This window comes from Suricata suricatta, chromosome 5, assembly GCF_006229205.1.
Source record: "Suricata suricatta isolate VVHF042 chromosome 5, meerkat_22Aug2017_6uvM2_HiC, whole genome shotgun sequence".
Lineage (NCBI taxonomy): Eukaryota > Metazoa > Chordata > Mammalia > Carnivora > Herpestidae > Suricata > Suricata suricatta.
In genome coordinates this window covers 324,545-343,065 of record NC_043704.1, presented here as the reverse complement: position 1 = coordinate 343,065, position 18,521 = coordinate 324,545, and the positions used below count along the sequence as shown (strand labels likewise).

The following is an 18,521-nucleotide window of genomic DNA, read 5'->3' as shown; positions in this document are numbered from 1 at the left end:
GGGGGGCGCACGGGGGCCAGAGAGCATTTGGTGCCTGCAGGAGGCCCAAGCCCAGGCCACAGAGCACTGGGGCCAGACCAGAGGGGAGTTGGGTGCTCTCTCTAGGAGGACCTCCTATTGCTCCTCCTCTTTAAGTCTCAATGACTGTCCCTTCTGTGAGAGGCAGTAGGGGACGGAGTTCCTGGGGGTGGGGGGTGGCTTCTGCTGCCGCGGAGAGGTGAATTTGAAGCTCGAGGCTCCTGGGTGCATTAAATGTCCATAGGACCTCAAGTCAGAACATGCGCACACAGCGAAACCTGACCAGGGGCTTCGCTGTCCCTACAGGTCAATCCTAGTGCTGTTGAGAGTAACCGAAGGTTTTCAAAGTCCTGTGACAGAAACATTCGATGATACAGAGATGGCTTTGGGTTATGCAGGCTCCCTGGGTTTTCCTCTCTGGATTCTATTCAGCCCCCGTTTTTAAGAAGTTTATTTTGAGAGAGAGAGATTACAAGCAGGGGAGAGGGACAGAGAGAGAGAGAGAGGATCTCAGGCAGGCTCCGTCTCAGCACAGACCCCATCGGGCTTGATCCCACAAACCGTGATATCACAAGCCTGGTGCTCAACCGACGGAGCCACCCTGGGACCCCTCCATTGCGCTGTTTCGTAATAGTCCGCTCCTGTGTAAGCTCATTTTTAAGTTCATTTCATGTGGGGGCGTGCTCCAGTTTGGTTCTGAGGAGAACTCCGGCCTGCTGGCCCGGGCCACCGGCAGCTTGTGCGGAACAGTCCCCGCCGACCCGCGCACTGTGGGGCTGCCTGGCGGGTGCCCGTGTCGCGGCACATCCCGGCCTGCTGTGGGGGCTCGCCTCTGGTCTCGTGTTGTTCATGATTTAGGAGACGGGGACGTGTTGCTGCCACCTGTGGACCTTCCCTCGGTGCCCTGCTGGCCGACATGCCGGCCCCAGAGCTCGGGGAAGTCCAAGGCAGCCCAGCGACCGTGCTCGGTGCGAGCGTTCTTTCTGGTCCTTTGAGCTTTACCTTCACGAGCATCGTCCTTGTTTTCTCTGCTTATTGTAGGCCACGGTTAACGGTGACGTGCGGCCCGCCAAAGCCCCGCTGACGCCAGACCACCCGCATCTGCGTGGACAAGACCGTGTGACGTCGGCGCTCGCGGCCTGCCAGAGGCAGCTGGAGTCGGAGCTGCTCTTGGTGAAGAGCAAAATGCACTTGAGAGCAGACGACTGTGGCCAAGTGCCGGGGAGGATGAAGGTACGCGGAGCTGAGCAGGCAGAGACCCGTGTCAGAGACGGCGGCTCTCTCCCCTTCTTGTACTGGGCTGTTCAGATCTGGTTTGCAACAGTTTCCTACTTTTTTTTTACGTATTCTCTGGAAATGCACATTTCTCATGGTCTAGGCTGTGAACAATGAGCAGTTGGTTATCTGTCCCTTAGTGATTCCAGTATGATTCAACAGGACTCATAAGGCCCGTCCCTAGTGTGTTTCATGTGAGGACAGCTGCTCTGTGGCCCAAGGCTTTGTGGCTGTTACTTCGAAAGCTCACATTTATTTTTTGAAGCTTAGGTTTTTTCCTGCGTATCTTGACTTGTGCTCCTGGCAGAGAACACAGTTGGAACACTCGTCACCAGAGCAGGAACAACCCGAGAACTGACCTCTCGGTCCTGGGTTGGGGCTGCACGTTGGCCCATCAGGTGTTGTAGGGTCGGGATGTTGGGAAAGTCGCAAGTGGCTGGTTCGGAGGTTTTCCTAAGGGTGGTGGCCGAGCGCGCTTCGAGCCCGGCTCCGCGGCCTGCCGGGGCAGACGTCGCCCGCTCTAGCAGGGTGTCCCAGCTCCACTGAGACCTCTCCAGAGCCCCGGGCCTCTCCTGGGACGGGCCACGTGCACCTCCTCCCTGTCGTAAAGTCCACACGTTCTGAATTGCGCAGGCTCAGGCCTGGGCACCGTGCCTGCCGTTTTGATCGAAGATGCCCGAATCTGGTTTATTATGTTTATCGAATCCGCACAGGAAGTTTAATTCTGTTTGCAGAGGACTTTTTCTCTAACTCTGTGTAGCACACGTATCTCCATGCCCTCGTGATAAGAACATTTGTTTGAATTTTTAAGAGAAAGCTCAGCCCCACGATTATGGGCTGGTTGCAGAATTCTTGGAAGTTACACACAGACAAGGAAATTCCAAATTCATTCCATAAATCACTATATTATATTTTCTTTGTTTAAGTTTTTATTCAAGTAATCTCTACCCACTATAACTCTTGAACTCATGATCTTGAGATCAAGAGTCATATTCTCTTTTGGGCGCCTGGGCGGCTCTGTCCGTTAAGCATCCAGCTTCCGCTTAGGTCATGATCTTGAGGTTCATGGGTTTGATGCCCACATCAGGCTCTGTGCTGACAGCTCAGAGCCTGGAACCTGCTTCTGATTCTCTGTCTGTCTGTCTCTCTCTCTCTCTCTCTCTCTCTCTCTCTCTGCCCCTCCCCCACTTGCTCTCTGTCCCTCTCAAAATGGAGAAATGTTAAATAAAAAGTCACACTCTCTTCTGACTGAGCCAGCCAGGCGCTCCACAGTTTTATATTTTTCAACATTTGCATGTAGAACCTTTCAGGCCTTCCCCCCCCCCAAAAGAAATGCTTATGTTCTCAGTAAATTACCACAGAAATAGGCTATGACAATTGCCTTGTGGGTGGGGGGGTAAAATACATATGATGTAAGAGTTACAGAGCTTAGCCATTTTTTTTTTTTTTGTAAGTAATCTCCCCACCCAGCATGGGGCTAGAACTCACAACCCTGAGTTCAACAGTCGCACACTCGGCTACTGAGCCAGCCAGGTGCTCCACACCGTAACCAATTTAAAATGTATAGTGCAGTGACTCTGCATACATTCTGACGCTGTGTAACTGTCCACTTCCACACCTCTTGTCATTTCGTAAAACTGAAACTATACCCGTTAAGCAGTATGTCCCCATCTCCCTGCTTCCCAGCCCATGGCAGCCGCTGTGTGACTCTCTGTCTCTGATTTTGTTTGTTCTAAATATTTCATAAAGTGGATCGTATAGTCTTTGTCTTATTGTGACTGGTTTATTTCAGGTAGCATAATGTCCTTGCAATTCACCCATGTTGTAGCACATGTCAGAATCCCCCTCTGTCTTAAGCCCGAGTAATAGTCCACTTACATATAGCCACGTGTTGCTTATCTGTTCGTAATCAGTGGGCATTTGGGTTGCTTACATTTTAGCCATTGTGAAAAATGCTGCTGTGAATATTATGTATAAATGTCTCTTTGAGACCCTGCTCCTGGTTCTTCTGAATAAGTACCCGGAAGTAGAATTGCTGGATCAGATGGTAGTTCTATTTTTAATTTTTTGAGAAATCTCCATACTGTTTTCCATGGTGGTTGTACCATTTTACCTTCCCACCAGGAGGGCAGGGAGGTTCCAAGTTCTCCATGTCCTCACCACATTTGTTACGTTGTGTGTGTGTGTGTGTGTGTGTGCACGCGCGTGCCCTCCTAATGGGTATGAGGTTCTATCTCATTGTGTTGTTTTTCTTTTTAACTTGTAATTTTAATTCCTGTATAGTTAACATGTAGTGTTCTGTTAGTTTCAGGTGTATCATTGTTGTTTTTATTTGCTTTCCTCTAATGATTAGTGATAGTGGACATCTTTTCATTTGCTTATTGGTCATTTGTGTATCTTCTCTGGAATAAAGCCTATTCAAATTCTTTGCTCATTTTTTTTGAGGAGCGCCCCCCCCAATTTTTTTAGCTTATGTATTTTTGAGAGAGTGTGAGCAAGGGAGCGACAGGGAGAAGGGAGGCAGACAAAGGACCCAAAGGAGGCTCCGCACTGAGAGCGCAGAGCCCGGTGCAGTGCTCAAACTGGATGAACTATGAGATCATGATCTGAGCTGAAGTTTGACACGTAACTGACTGAGCCACCCAGGTGCCCCTCTTTGCTCATTTTAAAGTCAGATTGGGTTTTTTTGTTGTTGGGTTTTAGGAGTTCTCTGTATATTCTGGATATTAATCCCTTATCAGATGCATGATTCACAAGTATTTTCTCATAATCTGTGTACTGGCTGTTTACCCTGGATGGTGTCTTTTGATGCACAAATTTTAAAATTTTTCTGGGGGCGCCTGGGTGGCTCAGTTGGTTAAGGCTCTGGCTTCGGCTCAGGTCAGATCGCACATTCGTGGGTTCAAGCCCCACGTCCAGCTCCGTGCTGACAGCTCAGAGCCTGGAGCCTGCTTCAGATTCTGTGTCTCCTTCTCTCTCTGACCCTCCCCCTCTCATGCTCTGTCTCTCTCGGTATCAAAAAAAAAAAAAACAAACATTAAAATTTTTCTGAAGTTTAGTTTGTCTTTCCTCTTGTTGCCCCGGCTTTTGGTGTCATATCCAAGAAATCATTGTGAAATCCAGCACTGAGAATTTTTTGTCCTGAGTTTTCTGAAGCTTTATAGTTTTAGGTCTTATGTTTTAGTCATTGGGTTAATTTTTGTGTGATGTTAGGTAACAGTCCAGCCTCATTGTTTTGCATGTATGTGGGCACCCAGTATTCCCAGGACCATTTGCTTGATCAGACTGTCTTTTCCCTAATGAATGGTTTTGTCATCCTTGTTAAAAAAAGTCACCTGCCCTTGTATGTAAGGGTATGCATCTGGGCTCTCTATTCCGTTGGTCTGTATGTCTGTTTTTATGCCAGTACCACACTGTTTTGATTCCTATAGCTTGGTTATGAATTTTGAAATCAAGTAGTTCTAAGCCCTTCAGCTTTGTGGTTTTTCAAGATTATTTTCGCTCTTTGGGGTCCGTTAAGATCCCATATGAATTTTAGGATGGGTTTTTCTATTTCTGCAAAAAAATCAGTTTTGATAGAGATTGCATTGAGCGTATAGATTGCTGTTCATATTAACATCTTAGCAATATTAGGTCTTTTGATCCCTAAACATGAAATGTGTCTCGGCTTGTCTTCCTTCATTTCTTTCAGCAATATTTTGTAGTCTCATTGTACAAAACTTTCATCTCTTTAGTGAATTCTTAATTATTTTCTTCCTTTTTATTGCTATTGTAAGTTGAGTTGTTTTCCTAATTTCCTTTCTGGAATTTTCATTGTTCATGTGTAGAAATGTAACTGATTTTTGTATGTTGACTTTGTATATCCGGTGACTGTGCTGAATTGATTTATTAATTCTAACAGGGCTTTTTATAGACTCTTTGTTTTCTATTTATGATATTATCCTGGACCATACAATTTTACTTCTTCCTTTCCAATTTGGACATCTTTTTTTTTTTTTTTTCTTGCCTAATTACTCTGGCTAGGACATCCAGTACTGTGTTGAAGAGATTGCCTTATTCCTGATTTTAGAGGAAAACCTTTCAGTCCAGTACCGTTGAGCATGATGTACGCTGTGTCTTTTTTGTGTATGAGTTTTTATTATGTTAAAGTAGTTTCCTTCTAGTATGTTGAATATCTTTGTCATTTAACTTTGTTAAATGCATTTTCTGCATTAGTTGAAATGATCACGTGGTCTTTTTCTCCTTAATTTTGTTACAATAACGTATTGCATATATTACAATATTCCATATAACATATATATTATGTATTACATAGATTGGTTTTCTTATGTTAAACTATACTTCCATTCCAGGAATAAATGCCACTTGGTTACACTGTATAATCTTTTTAATATATTGTTGAATTTGATTTGCTGATCTTTTGGGATTTTTGCATCAATGTTTATATGGGATATTGGTCTGTAATTTTCATTTTTGTAGTGTCTTTTTCTGTCTTTAGTATCAAGATGATGCTGGCCTTGTTCAGTGAGTTGGGAAGCAATTCTCTTTGCTTCTGTCATATAAAAGACACTGCAGAGAATTAGTATAATATCTTCCTTATGTGTGGTAGAATTTACCAGTGAAACCATCTGGGTTCTTCATATTTCTGGAAAAGTTTGAGGAAGGATTGATACTTTGTCTTAAATGTTTGATAGAATTCACCAGTTAGTCATCAGGTGCAGGGCTTTGTTATGTTGGGAGATTTTATCTACTTTTTATTCTCCTTCTTTATCTCTTGCCTTTCTTGGTTATGAGAAATCTGTTGGTGATGTTACCGAGGGTACTTATATGTGACAAGTCATTGCTCTCTGCTTTCAAGATTCTCTGTTTGGTGCCTTTGACATTTGTATATTTGATTATAATGTGTCTTGCTATGTGTCTCTTTGAGTTCCTCATATTTGGCGTTTCGTGAGTTTCTTGCATGTTTATATTCATGCCTTTCATCAGTTCTGGGAAGTGTTCAGTCATCATGTTCTCACACAGCCGCTCTGCCGCCTGTCTCCTCCTCCGGGACTCCCGCGCCGCGCGTGTTGATGCGCTTGCTGGCAGGCCAGGGTCTCCGTCTCTGCTCACCTTTCTCAATCTTCTTTTCCTCGGTTGCCATCACTTCCATTTATTGTGAGAGGGTACGAGGAGGGGAGGGGCAGAGAGAGAGGGAGAGAGAGAACCCCAAGCAGGCTCCTTGCTGACAGCAGAGAGCCTGATGCAGGACGCAGACCCACAAAGAATGAGGTCATGACCTAAGCTGAAATCAAGAGTCAGACACTTGAATGACTGAGCCCCCCAGGCACCCCGTATTTGTTTTTGTTTTTTTAATCCTTGTATGCTGTCTCCATGCTGAAGGTCAGCTTGAGCTACACACTTCAGGTCTTCTCAGACCTTTTCTTAGCCTGCACCTTTACCTGGGCCCGTGTAATTTTCTCTAATATAATTTCGTCTGTATATGCAGTTGTTTTTGAATGTTCTCGTTTTTAATTTCTCCCCAAAAAGAAAACGGGAAAATGCTGTGGTAGGAAAAAAAAGGGCACCAGGCCCTTTAAGTCTCCTGGAGGTCACTTCAGCCGGAGGGGGAGGGGCTGCAGCAGTGCCCCGACCTGTTTGCACCTCCGAGATCAGCAGCAGGGTGAGCGCACAGACTGCCCCCCCCCCCCCCCCCCCCCCCCCGTGTTCGTGGCCCAGCCCCTGCCCACCGTGGCCCCCGCACGTTGTGTGCAAGCTGCTCCGGGAACAGGTGTGCGGCTGCTGTGCCGCGAGCCCCCTCCGGAAGTGGCAGTCCTCGGACAGACTCCGGAGTCACAGACTGGGTGCTGCCGGTTCAACTGGTGCCCAGGCGGGAGACGGGCTCCCAGAGTCCTTTGCTGCATTCACTTTGTAGGTGGAGTTCTCCGCCTTGATTCTGTCATTCGTGGAATTAAAACTTGAAATCTCAAGAGTTGGAAGGGCCTGAGGGCTTCATCATGGAGGCTCGCTCATTCTTAATTGCTCAGGTGGCCTCTGAAATTGGCTGATAAATACCAGACTGTGTAATTCAGTTGTTTTACTTTATACATGTTCTTTTTTACATGCAGAATAAGGAAAAACTACTGGAAGATTGTCAGCTGCGGAAAGTTGGTCTCATAAGTCAGATGAAAGAACTTCAAGAAAAGTTGAACCATTTGGTGTCTTCTGTGAGCTTCCAGAACAGCGAGACTGAGGATTTCAGACTTCAGCAGCCATTGGCATCTTCGCCTGCTTCAGAAAATAATTTGAGTGACATTTCTAATAATGGTGAAGAGACTGACAGATTACCTCTTGTTGATACATTGCATGTAGATAAATCCGCATGTGATCTGACTGACCTTAGTGGTGGAAAGCAGGATTCATTGACCAGAAAAGAAATGCCAGATGTTCCCATGGAAGACGAAGTTGATTTGCAGGATGGATCGCTTTGTTTACAAGCGAGCTTGCACGGTGGCTCCCATGACCTTACCCACACCCAGGGGCCCGGTCCCGTGCAGACTGCACTCAGGGCGGCGGACATGTCCTCCTGGAGCTCACCGGAGGTGGTCAGGAAAGACTCGACCCTCGAGCCTGCGCCCAGCCTGCCCCTGACGCCCTGCTCGGACACCCTGAGCTTGGAGGCCTCTGTGCGGGACAGGACAGGCGCCTCGCTTCAGGCTGACCGGTCAGGCCTGCTTTGGTACCCGGGCGGGTCGGCAGCGGGGAAGGCCTCCAGGTGGGCAGAGTCTCCATTGGCTGCAGACAGGACTCCCTCTGCCGACCACCACGTGCAGCGGGCAGCCGTGGTGAGTGTTCGTTCACCCCTGGGTGGTGCCCTGGGGCCCCGGAGTGTTCCCATGGGAATGTGTCTGCAGGGCCCACTGTATCCTAGCTGCAGCCATTGTTGGTTCATCTCCGGACCAGGCCTGTGGGCCCCTGGTCAGCCGAGTGTAGGGACAGTCAGCTTTCCATAGCACCAACCACACTCCGTTGTAACGTGAATAATTCAGACTTCGGTTGTTCCTACAAACACGTGCTCTGCGTCTGGCCCGCGTGCTCCCTGTCGTGTGCCTGAGAAGTGCAGTCGTCAGCTCGCCTTCCTGTGTAGTTTTCATCCAGGTTCTTTGACTAGACTCTGTCTCCTGGATTTATTTTGAGTTGTATTTCATATTTGATAGGTTCTGCATATAATGCTAATTAATTTCAAAAGCAATTATTTTTGAGTTAGGTCATATTTTTTCTTCTTGCATAATTTGAGATTTTGCATATCCTGGATTGGGTAAAATAAAAAGCAAGTAACAGAGGACATTTTATTTGAGATACACATATATTACCATACACATTACCATAAAGCTTACTTTTAATCTGAAATATTTGCTGGGGGCTTTAAAATATTTCTAGAGAATAGCAGCTGAGTTTAAATTCTTCAAAACCCATGATTTCATTGTGTCCACAAGTGGGAAACACTTGTTGGGTTCTGTATGGGAAAATGATAGCTTCAGGCCTTAGAAAGCTTCCCTCTGACCAGTTCAGCTCCCTGATGTAATAAGTTGTTATTTGATGACCATTTAAAAACCTGCCTGTTTGAACAGGAGAAAGATGTTGAAGATTTTATCGTAACCTCTCTTGATGCTCAAGGAAAGCCCAGATCTTCTCCTTTTGCGATTGAAGGAAAAAACAGCAGAAGTGATCCTGGTGAGTTGATCTTTTTGTTTTTAACTCTTAAGGTTTTAGGGAACAGAACGGCACGGAGGCCCCCAGTGTGGTGTTCGCCACACTTGCCCGTGCACAGTGGCTGTGCCCGCCTGCATCTTGGTCCTCTGCTCAGTGGCACCTGAAGCCCTGATGTGGTGCTACTCTGGAAGGCTCCATTGCGCACTTCATGGAGTCCGGCCCCTGCACTCAGCGCCCAGACACCCGCGCTGGCTCATGGCAGCGCCTGGACTGTAAATCTCACTGTGTTTTTCCCACTTGTGCCGCTGGCGCCCTGCAAGGGAGGGAGGCTGTGCCGCACGGGCCCGAGCCGGAGGCCGTCGCGTTTGCAGCGGCTCCTGCATCTTCTTTGGATGTTTGTAGTGGGGTCGTCGGCGCGGGGCCTGGGAGTGCGCACGCCGTGCTCTTCCCGAGGCTCACGGCAGAAGGCGTGTGGCACCAGCGTGGGCCCCGTGGCAGCGGTGTCTGCCAGATTTTACTCTGCGTTTTCCTTTTAGATTGCTCGGTGTCCGGGAGCGGGACGTTCAGACCCGGACCCACCACTGTGAGCCTCCAGCAATGATTGTTGCCTGCGTCCTCATTAGGATGGCTGCCTGGTCTGACCTTCTAACCTTGTCATTTCTTCTAGAGTTGTTGGCTTTTTTTTTAGAAGTCCGTCACCTCAGGAAGGGTTTCAGCATTTTTAAAAAAGTCTTTATTGGGTTAATTCAGTGCTTTTGAAAACTAGCCCGTAGTGAAGTACAGTTGATGGGCGCTTCAGCCTGTGCAGAAGAGGGCCTGCAACGTTTTAATTTCAGCTTTGAGTTTTTCCATGGAGTAAGTGCCTGAGCAGTTCTGCACGGTGCCTTCCAGCCTCCCCACTCCGAAGCACTGTTCCTTCAGCTTCCAGAAACTTGTCTTGATATATTTCTAAGTCACATTTGGTAGTTACAGAACATGTTTAAACTTTTGGCTGCCAGTTTCTTATACTTTGCTTTCCTGTTTTTCTAAAGTGGCCCGGCCGTCCCGCTCTCTGTCCTCTGACCACAGAGTGCCTGTGTTCTGAGCACCCCTGTCAGATCCCTGCAGGCCTTCTCGGGCTGAGCGCCCTCCCTCAGACAGCTGGCTTTCCTTCCTCCTTGCCTGCAGGGGCCCCTGCTCTCCGTCAAGGGGCGTGCGCACGCTGTCTCCAGGCACGGACTTGCCCTGCCCGCAGGACCTTCCCCTCCTTCACCTGCCCACCTGACCTTCCGTGCTGTCCCCACTTTCCTGGTCAGACCCCACGTCCCTCCTTGGCCCTAATTTTGATGAAATATGTTCTCTAGGAGCATTAGCAGAAAAAGCATGTGTGAGCTGGGCTTTCTGAGAATGTCTGCATCTTCTTGAGGTTTGTTGGTAGTTTGGGCTTGGTGTAGACTCGTGGGTGAGAAGTCATGTTCCTTCAGACTCCTGAGCGCCTGCCTGCTGTCCGGGCCCTGGTGTCACCCAGCGCCACGGGGGCCCCTTACCGCCGCGCACCTGGACGTGGTGCTGCCGGCTCACCGGGAATGAGTCCTTGTGGCCCGAGCCTGTCTCCTTGTGCCTGGGGATTCATCTTGCCAGACTTCCTTAGTCGCTGGGCTCATTCTCTTATTTTCTCTTTGTACTTTTGTTCTTACTTGTTAAAGAGCTTTGTAAGAATTTATTCCTTAATCTTTGTATCAAATGCTCCCATTTCTGCTGTGTCTTAGTTTCTAAAAGCTTTTCTTTTTCATCTCTTTTACTTTCTCTTGAAACTTTTTTTCCTTGTTTCACGAATAATACTTTTTCTCTTGTTTCTCTGAAGATATTCTCGGTTTTCTGAAGTCTTTTGTGTTTACTGCCTTTATTGTTTTCCTCCAGCTGAGTCTCTGCTTCGTGCCATTTTGTGTGTCCAAACGCCCTCGGCGCGCCTGAGCCGCGTGTCTGAGCACCCTCGACTCTTCAGCAGGGTGGTCGTCAGCAACTTACCGAAAGCTGTGCTTGGAGGGGCCTTGCGGGGGTTCTGAGCCCCCATCCCCACCCGAGCTTGGTGCCAGTTGGAGAAGTAGCTGCAGTGACTGACCCTGCTTTTCTTGGGATGCCCCGCTCCGCTTTCCGGGTCTCTGCCGACTGGTGGCAGGCTGCAAGGCTCCGGGACGCACCGCGTGCAGTGGAGGGGTTTCCCATTCCTTTTTGAGGTCGCTCCCATCAGGGGCTCCGGGTGTCTCAGCTGCTGGACTGTCGAGGGCTCTCCAGTTCAGGCGGGCTGCTCTCAGGGCTGGTCTCCGCCCTGCACACCAGGCGCGCTCACCGTTTCCTGGCCAGATGCTTGCTGCCTGTCCCGCCGCCTGCACAGGGGCTCCGGCTGGCGTCTGCCAATCTGCACAGCCTCTAGGTGTGTGGGGTGGACCCTGCACCCGGGTGTCAGCTGCGACACTTGCTGTGTAAGCCCCGGGGGGACAAGGAGACGCACTTCTGCACCCGAGTAAACACAAGCCGTGTGCCACTACGGGTTTTATGTTGGAGTCGTAGGTGTTAATGTGTTAAACGTGAAAACATACTTTTTCTTAACCTGTGTGGTTGTGTAGTCTTAGGTATTTATAAAAATGTTTTTGCCGTCTTTGGTGGTTTGTTGACTTTGTCTCCAGGGCCTTGTGTGGCCCCATGAAGCCATGGTCTGGCCACCTCCCCGGCACTTGCACTGTCCCCCAGGTACACAGCCAGAGTTGGCTGTAGGCCCTGACTTTGTGCTGCTTTTAGGTGATGGCTCAGGGTTTGGAGAGATACTAAGCCAAGGCTCGGGCAGACTTGATACCCCCACTGCAAGTCCTGCTGTGTCACCTCCTGCCTCTGGAAGGTTCCGACAGCTGCTGGAAGCCATGAAGGAGAAGGAAGTCCATTCAAAGCAAGTAAAGGTAGGGGCTGGCAGGAGCGGGGCACGCGGGGCACTGTGACTCCCTGTGGGTGCCATGTCAGGATGCCCACGTCACTCCGAGGGACAGCGGCAGCTGGTCTGGCTGTGCTCTGACGTGTTCCCATAGGGGGACAGGTTACTGTCTTGGGCAGTGTGGGGACAGATGTCCCAGGTGAGAACCCAGCATGGTGGGGGGTGGGCTATGGGGGCTACGGGCTCTGGGGTCCCAGGAGTGCCTGCACCTGATGCAGCACAGTCACCGGGCCTGCAGGGGCAGCTGTTGTGGTGAATTATAAAAGGCAAAATTTAAGGTTAATCTTCCTGAATTGAGTTCAGGTATAGCAATGCGTGACCTTCTGGGGAAGTGATTGTGGGCTTTGTTTGGTTCTGGAGACTGACCTTTAGCCTGTCCTCACACAACTGGGGCCTGTGCTCATGACCGGGACCAGGCTGCCCTCCGCCAGGCGCCTGCCTGGGACAGGGCAGCAGAGCACGGATGGGGTGGTCCGCTCTGCCAGCAGCCATGTTCGAGAGCCCAGCCCACTCCTCCTTGGGGGCTGCTGCTCGGCACGGCATGTCTCCGAGCCCTCTTGGCCGAGACCGCTCCGCCTCCCGCTTTCCTCTCTTTCTTGTCGTCCTCAAGCTGTCTCTTGAGAAGGAAGGTCGTGTGTCCTCACCCGTGGGGCAGCGCAGGCAGTTTTGATGGGCAGCCTCACCTCTGACCCAGCTGGCTCGAGCGGCACGTGACATTTATCGCTGGACGACACTGGGAGTCTCCTGGGTTGCTGGCTCCAAGTGTGTCCCTAGAGAGGCCATCTGCATGCCCACGCTCGCTCGTTCCTTCCATGTGCCACCAACAGGAACCCTCTGATACTTCTAGGGATCAGGCCAAGAATGGGCCCAGTGCTTCCTTTGAGCCCATTTTCCAGGAACATCCCTCCTGTCCCCTACCTCTACGCCGTCATTGGTAGATCCAGTCACGTACCCACCACGACCAGCCATCCTCAGTCCTGTTGACAAGCTGGGCTGATACCGACCCACTGTTGACAGCGAGTCATTGTGTGAACCACCCGCTGCGGCCCCGCTGGCCTCCTCCTGCTCCCAGGTCATAGGGCTGGGTCCTTGTTGGCCTCTCGCAGCCACACTCCACGTTGAAGCTAACGCAGGAGCAGATGGGCACCCGAGTGACAGGCAGAAGTGGGAGGTCACAAGAGGGGTGGGCCAGGCACAGCGGTGCAGGTCCCTGGACAGAATGCCAGTCCTGAGGACAGGGTTCTAGAATCTTCTGGGCTGCAGTGGTTATATCTATGGTACCCAAGGTTCAAACCAATTGCAGCCCTCCATGCCCTGGCCGACATCAGACCTGTGGGGTCCTGTAACATAACTGAAGGGATGCGGTGGCCTCTTGGGAAGGTGCAGGGAGAGGGCCTCACTCGCTGCTGGTCTCTGCGTGCATCTCTCCTCGGTAGAAGATCGGGAAGTGTTGAAAAGGTGGGAGGTGGCGGTGCTCTGCAGCCACGTCAGCCCTGCCCTGTCTGAGTGAGCAGAGTGTGAGGGTGGGTGCAGGAGGCACGGGCCTGCAGTCTCCCCGCCCGGCCACCGTCTGCACCTGGCCAATACCAAATAAATTGTTGTTGTTTTCTAATTTTTTTTAATGTTTATTCTTGAGAAAAAGAGAGAACACAAGGAGGGGAGGGACAGAGAGGGAGAAAGAGAATCCGAAGCAGCTCCAGGCTCTGAGCTGTCAGCACAGAGCCCGATGTGGGGCTCGAACTCACAGACCGTGAGATCGTGACCTGAGCCGAAGTCGGACACTTAACCGACTGAGCCCCCCAGGTGCCCCCAAATGAATTGTTTTTTAAAGTAAAAGTGTTTCTAACTTGTTACAGAGAATTGTTTCTAAGCATAATGTGTAGGGTTTTTTTGTACCTTTATGTTAACATTTCACCTTTTCTGGTCCCATCATTAGAATCCTAGCAAAACCTATTTCTGGTTAAATGGTTGTACTCTGTCATGGCCTCTGCATTGCTACCTTCACACCTCCCTGTTTGAGACACCTCCTGGGTTTCTTTCCCCAGAGTTTTAGGCCTAACACGCCCCTTGAGTGAATCTTTGCATGTGGAGTGAGGACCATCGTGGCTACTTTGGACACTGTGTTGGTCCCAACCTGGGGATGGCTCTGGGGAGGCCCCACCCTGAGCCCCACCGGTTTGGGGAAGGGATGGTAGACCGTGCAGACACTAGTGGGGTGGCTGAAGTGTAGGGGGGCATCCTTGGTAGCTTACACAGAAACTATCCATCAGATGGATTTTCTAGCGGAGTCTGAAGGTTATGGGGGAGGAAAGTTTGAAAATCTCACGGAACAGCAGACTCTGCTCTTTGATACAAAGGCCATGACAGTGCTGTGTGGGAGGCGCTGGTGAGTGGTCGTGGGTGGTGGGCAGGGTGGTGAGTGGATTCGCAGTTTCAAGCTGCTTTTCCCTCTTCCTGAAATGCACATCCCATTGCAGGCTCTGCTGCAGATGGTGTGTGACGAGAGCCACCACATCCTGGCCTTGTCCGAGTGCCGCGGGCCACCTAGCGCCCTGAGCAAGGGTGAGCCGAGTGCCCCCCTTGAGCACTTCCCAAGAGAAGGCCCCGGCCCGTTGGAGGTAGTGCCGGCCCTGAGAAGGCATCCAAGCCCGGCACCCCTGAAAGGAGAGAAGGTATGGTGGTGTTCTGCTTAACGGAAAAGAAGCTGTGTGTGTGGAGCAGTTTGAGGGAGCTGCTCGGCCAGATAAGCACAATAAAGGGAATAGCAGGGTCGGTGGGCACCGGGGCCGTGCTCCCGGCTACGCACCTTCTCAGTGACGTTCGCTGGCACTCTTCAGCCCTGTGAGGGCAAGACTGGCCGCGGGAGAATGCGTGGCCAAGTGCGGTGGAGTGCAGCAGAGCACAGGGGGGCCGGGCCTGAGCCCACAGGGTCTCAGGGCCCACTTCGTGACCGAGGAGCCAGGGCAGCACGGAGCGGGGGCCAGGTGCTGAGCCCTGGCCACGGCCAGTGGGGGTGGAGGGAGCAGCGGGAAAGACCACAGAGCTGGGCCCAGGCCTGCCGGGGGGGAGGGAACCACCAGTCAGCAGGTACCCGCCCCAGGGCCTGGTGGAGCAGTAGTGGGGAAGAAGGAAGAAGGAAACACCAGCGTTTCATCAGTCTTACCTGCTGCCTCCTTCAGCACCTTCACCGTTCACAATGGTGGGGTTGGCTTTCGTGCCCTGGGCTGGTCTCGGTGTCCTGTCGGTAGTTTCTGCCTCGGCCTACAGGGTGCGTTTATGAGAACACCAGACTCTCCGCTCCTGTCTCTCAGGAGTGTCCTGACATGTGCCTCGACTGGAGAGGAGAGTTTCTACAGATGGTTCAGGAGGCGTTCGGAAAGGAATGGGAGATGCTGAGGGCTGAGTTGCAGCCCCGGCCCTGTGGCTCTGAGCCCCGGGACCACAGCTCCTTGCTGCAGAGGCTAGAGAAGGTGGTCCAGGAGCAGGTGAGCACGTGTCTCGATTTATTCCCCAGAGCCCCGATGGTGCATTTTGGTGCCTCTGTTTCCCCTCACCTTGCAGCATGACTGAGGAGGAAGTCCTGCCTGTGTGTAAATACAACCTATTCTGGAAATAACTGGCCTTTCCTTGTAAACAGAGTGGTGCTAGGTGGCCTGGCTTGTGAGTGAGAGCCCGGCCCTGTGACGGCCCTGGGGGCGCCTGCTTCCCCCACGTCCCTTGTAGGACAGGGCACTGGAGTCCAGGTGCAGGGTTCCTGGCGTGTCAGAGTGGCCTCTGGCACAGATCGGGGGCAGGTGAGGTCTGAAGGCGTGTTCCAGGCCGTGTCTGTCACACGCGCTCCTGCGAATGTGTTCCTCCTCGCTTACCAAGCTTGTGCCAATGGAGCTGGAAGCAAGAATTTGCTGAAAGTGGGCTGCTTGTGCCTGGAAATGCTCGCCCTGCCCAGCCTCCCCTGGTCCAGGAAGTGCTGCCCTGTCCAAGGGGCGCTCCCATACGTGGCCATGTCTGTGACCACGCTCTCCCTCCTTTGCCACCCCACCTCTGGGGAGACCTGCAGGAGAAGTCCTTGGAACACCTTCGCCTGTCAGACCGGACCAGCCTGCTGTCCGAGATCCAGGCTCTGCGCGCGCAGCTGCGGATGACGCACCTGCAGAACCAGGAGAAGCTGCAGCAGCTGTGCGCGGCGCTGACCAGCGCCGAGGCCCGCGGGAGCCGGCAGGAGCACCAGCTGCGCAGGCAGAGTGAGCGCCACCCCGCCCGCTGCCCGGCCCTGGGTCTGGTCTGGCGGGTCCCTGGGCACGGGGACCATCAGCCTTGGCGTTTCTCGGTTCCCAGAACTCCTGGGAAAGCGACTGTGGCCCCGCCTGGGCAGTGGGGGGGGGGGTGTCTCTGAATAAAAAGCATTTTATTTTCTCCTTCCTATCTGCCACCTCCTCCTATCAAATGCTCTGGTAAGGCCCTTGACTGCCGCCACGGCAGGCTTCGGGCCACAGGGGAGGTGCCCCGTCTCTCACCCTCACACAGGGTGCCAGCAGTGGTCTCTACACACTCCCTCTGTCCACCCTCAGAGCCCCTACTCCTGGTGCCGAGTGCTGGGCCAGGCCTTGCGATGCCGTGCATCCAGGCCATGTCGCGTTGCCTTATGGGCATTTGAGTGCCGGACGTGCCGATGTTTTTTCTCTAAGCGCGAGAGGGCCGCTGGTGTGTAGCTTCCGGTCCTTGAGTTCTGGTACTGGAGTAGTGCCAGCCTCACGGAAGACTGGCCATCTCTCCTCTTCCCTTTCCCGTGGGAGACTGTAGAGAGAGGAGCAGGGTCATTCCTTCCCTTAGTCTTGGGAGAATTCTCCAGGGGCCCCGTCAGGGCCGAGTTGGTCTGTCAGGAAGCACGCAATGTCGGAGTGCTGGGTGCGGTTCTGCTTCAGGACGACTGTGGGGTGGTCACACCTGGCCTTCGTGTGCGGCATCTCGGCCCAGCCCTCCCTTCTGCCTCCAGAGAGACCCCAGACCTAAACAGCTGGCCCTGGGGAGCTGTGTCCCAGCCTCTGGCCACTCCGGGTGTACTGAGGCTTAGAGGGAATGAGCCTCCCGTGTCCCAGCCGTAGGCCTAAAAAAATCATTTTCCCCGAGAGTGAATACCTGCCCCTCTCCATACTGGTTTGTTTTCAGCTTGTGAAATCATTTGTGCAGCTCACCCAGAATTCACGAGTAATGGCATCTTACCTCCTCTAATGTCTTTCTCAGTTGAGTTATTGGCGTATAAGGTTGAGCAGGAAAAACGTATAGCGAGTGACGTACAGAAAACGCTGAATGAAGAGCAAGAGAAAGCCAGCAGCGTTCAGAAGCTCCTGGTGGTAGAGCAGACCGTTGTCAGCGACTTAAGATCTGAGCTCCGCGAGTGTAAACAGGACAACGAGAGGCTGCTGGCGTCCCTCAGCAAGGCGCAGCAGGAGGTCCTCCAGCTGAGGTGGGGGCCCTAACCCTCCTCCAGCGCAGCACCTCCCGGCTCCGTGGTTCTGTCCGCAGGTCTTGTCGAGGGACGTGGCGTGTGCGCGTGTTGTGGTCGGTGCACAGGGTCTGAGGAGGCCGCCGGGTCTGTTCCCGGCCCAGGCGTCATGACCTGGCATGTCACCGTCTTCCCGCACAGGTCCGTGCTGGACAGCAAGGAGAGCAACCTGAAGGCCGCGCTGCAGGAGCTGGAGAGCGAGCGCGAGAAGGAGCGCGCCCTGCGCAGCCGGCTGGAGGAGGAGCAGCTGCAGCACCTGCAGAGGGAGGGCCAGAGCTCCAAGACCCTGGAGGTGCGCAGGCGCCGGGCAGCGGGCGGCAGCGCAGCACGCCTGCCTCTGCAGCACAGCAGTGGCTTCCTAGTGACGGACACTGCCGTCCGGCGGCGTGGAGCGCAGCCTCAGAAGTGTGTGTCAGGCTGCATAAACAGCAGTGACCTGGCTTCCCTCTGCAGTGGGGGTTGTGTGTGTGACACTGCGTGCTGTTTGGCAGCTCTGATGACCACGGGTCTGGCAGATGCTCTGTGTTCCTCAGTCCCGGGGCGGCGAAGCGTCTTTCACCCACACGGGGACTGTGGCTGGTTGCAAACAGATTGTATGTCTGAGTGTCCAGAGCGTTGTGGCTCTAGGGAAGGGAGAATGAATCCAGGACCCCGGTGTGTATTTCCTGAACGCTGCTTCGAGGAAGTGCTTCATCCCTGAATAAGAATGGCAAAGTAACAAAATTTGTCGCATGGACTTCTTTTACCTGTGGGATAAAGAGCTGTAATTGCCAGGGTGAAGATCAGGAACAGAAATTCGGGCGGGAAAACTGCTTTGACACTTGTCTTGATTTGCGTTTCCGTCTCTGCCCCCGCGCAGGAATTAAGGCTCTCCCTGGAGAAGCAGCACGCGCAGAGCAACAGGCTGTGCGTGGCGCTGAAGCACGAGCAGACGGCCAAGGACAACCTGCAGAAGGAGCTGCGGATCGAGGCGTCGCGCTGCGAGGCGCTGCTGGCGCAGGAGCGCGGCCGGCTCTGCGAGCTGCGGCGCAGCCTGGAGGCCGAGAAGGGCCGCTCGCTCGAGCTGGC

At 52.4% G+C, this 18,521-nt stretch overlaps 1 protein-coding gene across 1 annotated transcript in view; it reads left to right on the top strand.

The window, feature by feature from the left end:
- The window catches only part of PCNT (pericentrin), a 113,000-nt gene that overhangs the window by 76,281 nt on the left and 18,198 nt on the right, over positions 1-18,521 (top strand). The window contains exons 31-40 of the mRNA XM_029940586.1: positions 1,060-1,251; positions 7,401-8,117; positions 8,904-9,006; positions 11,764-11,918; positions 14,428-14,622; positions 15,262-15,435; positions 16,008-16,191; positions 17,192-17,414; positions 17,595-17,745; positions 18,313-18,519. Coding sequence (XP_029796446.1) covers positions 1,060-1,251; positions 7,401-8,117; positions 8,904-9,006; positions 11,764-11,918; positions 14,428-14,622; positions 15,262-15,435; positions 16,008-16,191; positions 17,192-17,414; positions 17,595-17,745; positions 18,313-18,519 — 2,301 coding nt within the window. The remainder of the gene's footprint in view (positions 1-1,059; positions 1,252-7,400; positions 8,118-8,903; positions 9,007-11,763; positions 11,919-14,427; positions 14,623-15,261; positions 15,436-16,007; positions 16,192-17,191; positions 17,415-17,594; positions 17,746-18,312; positions 18,520-18,521) is intronic.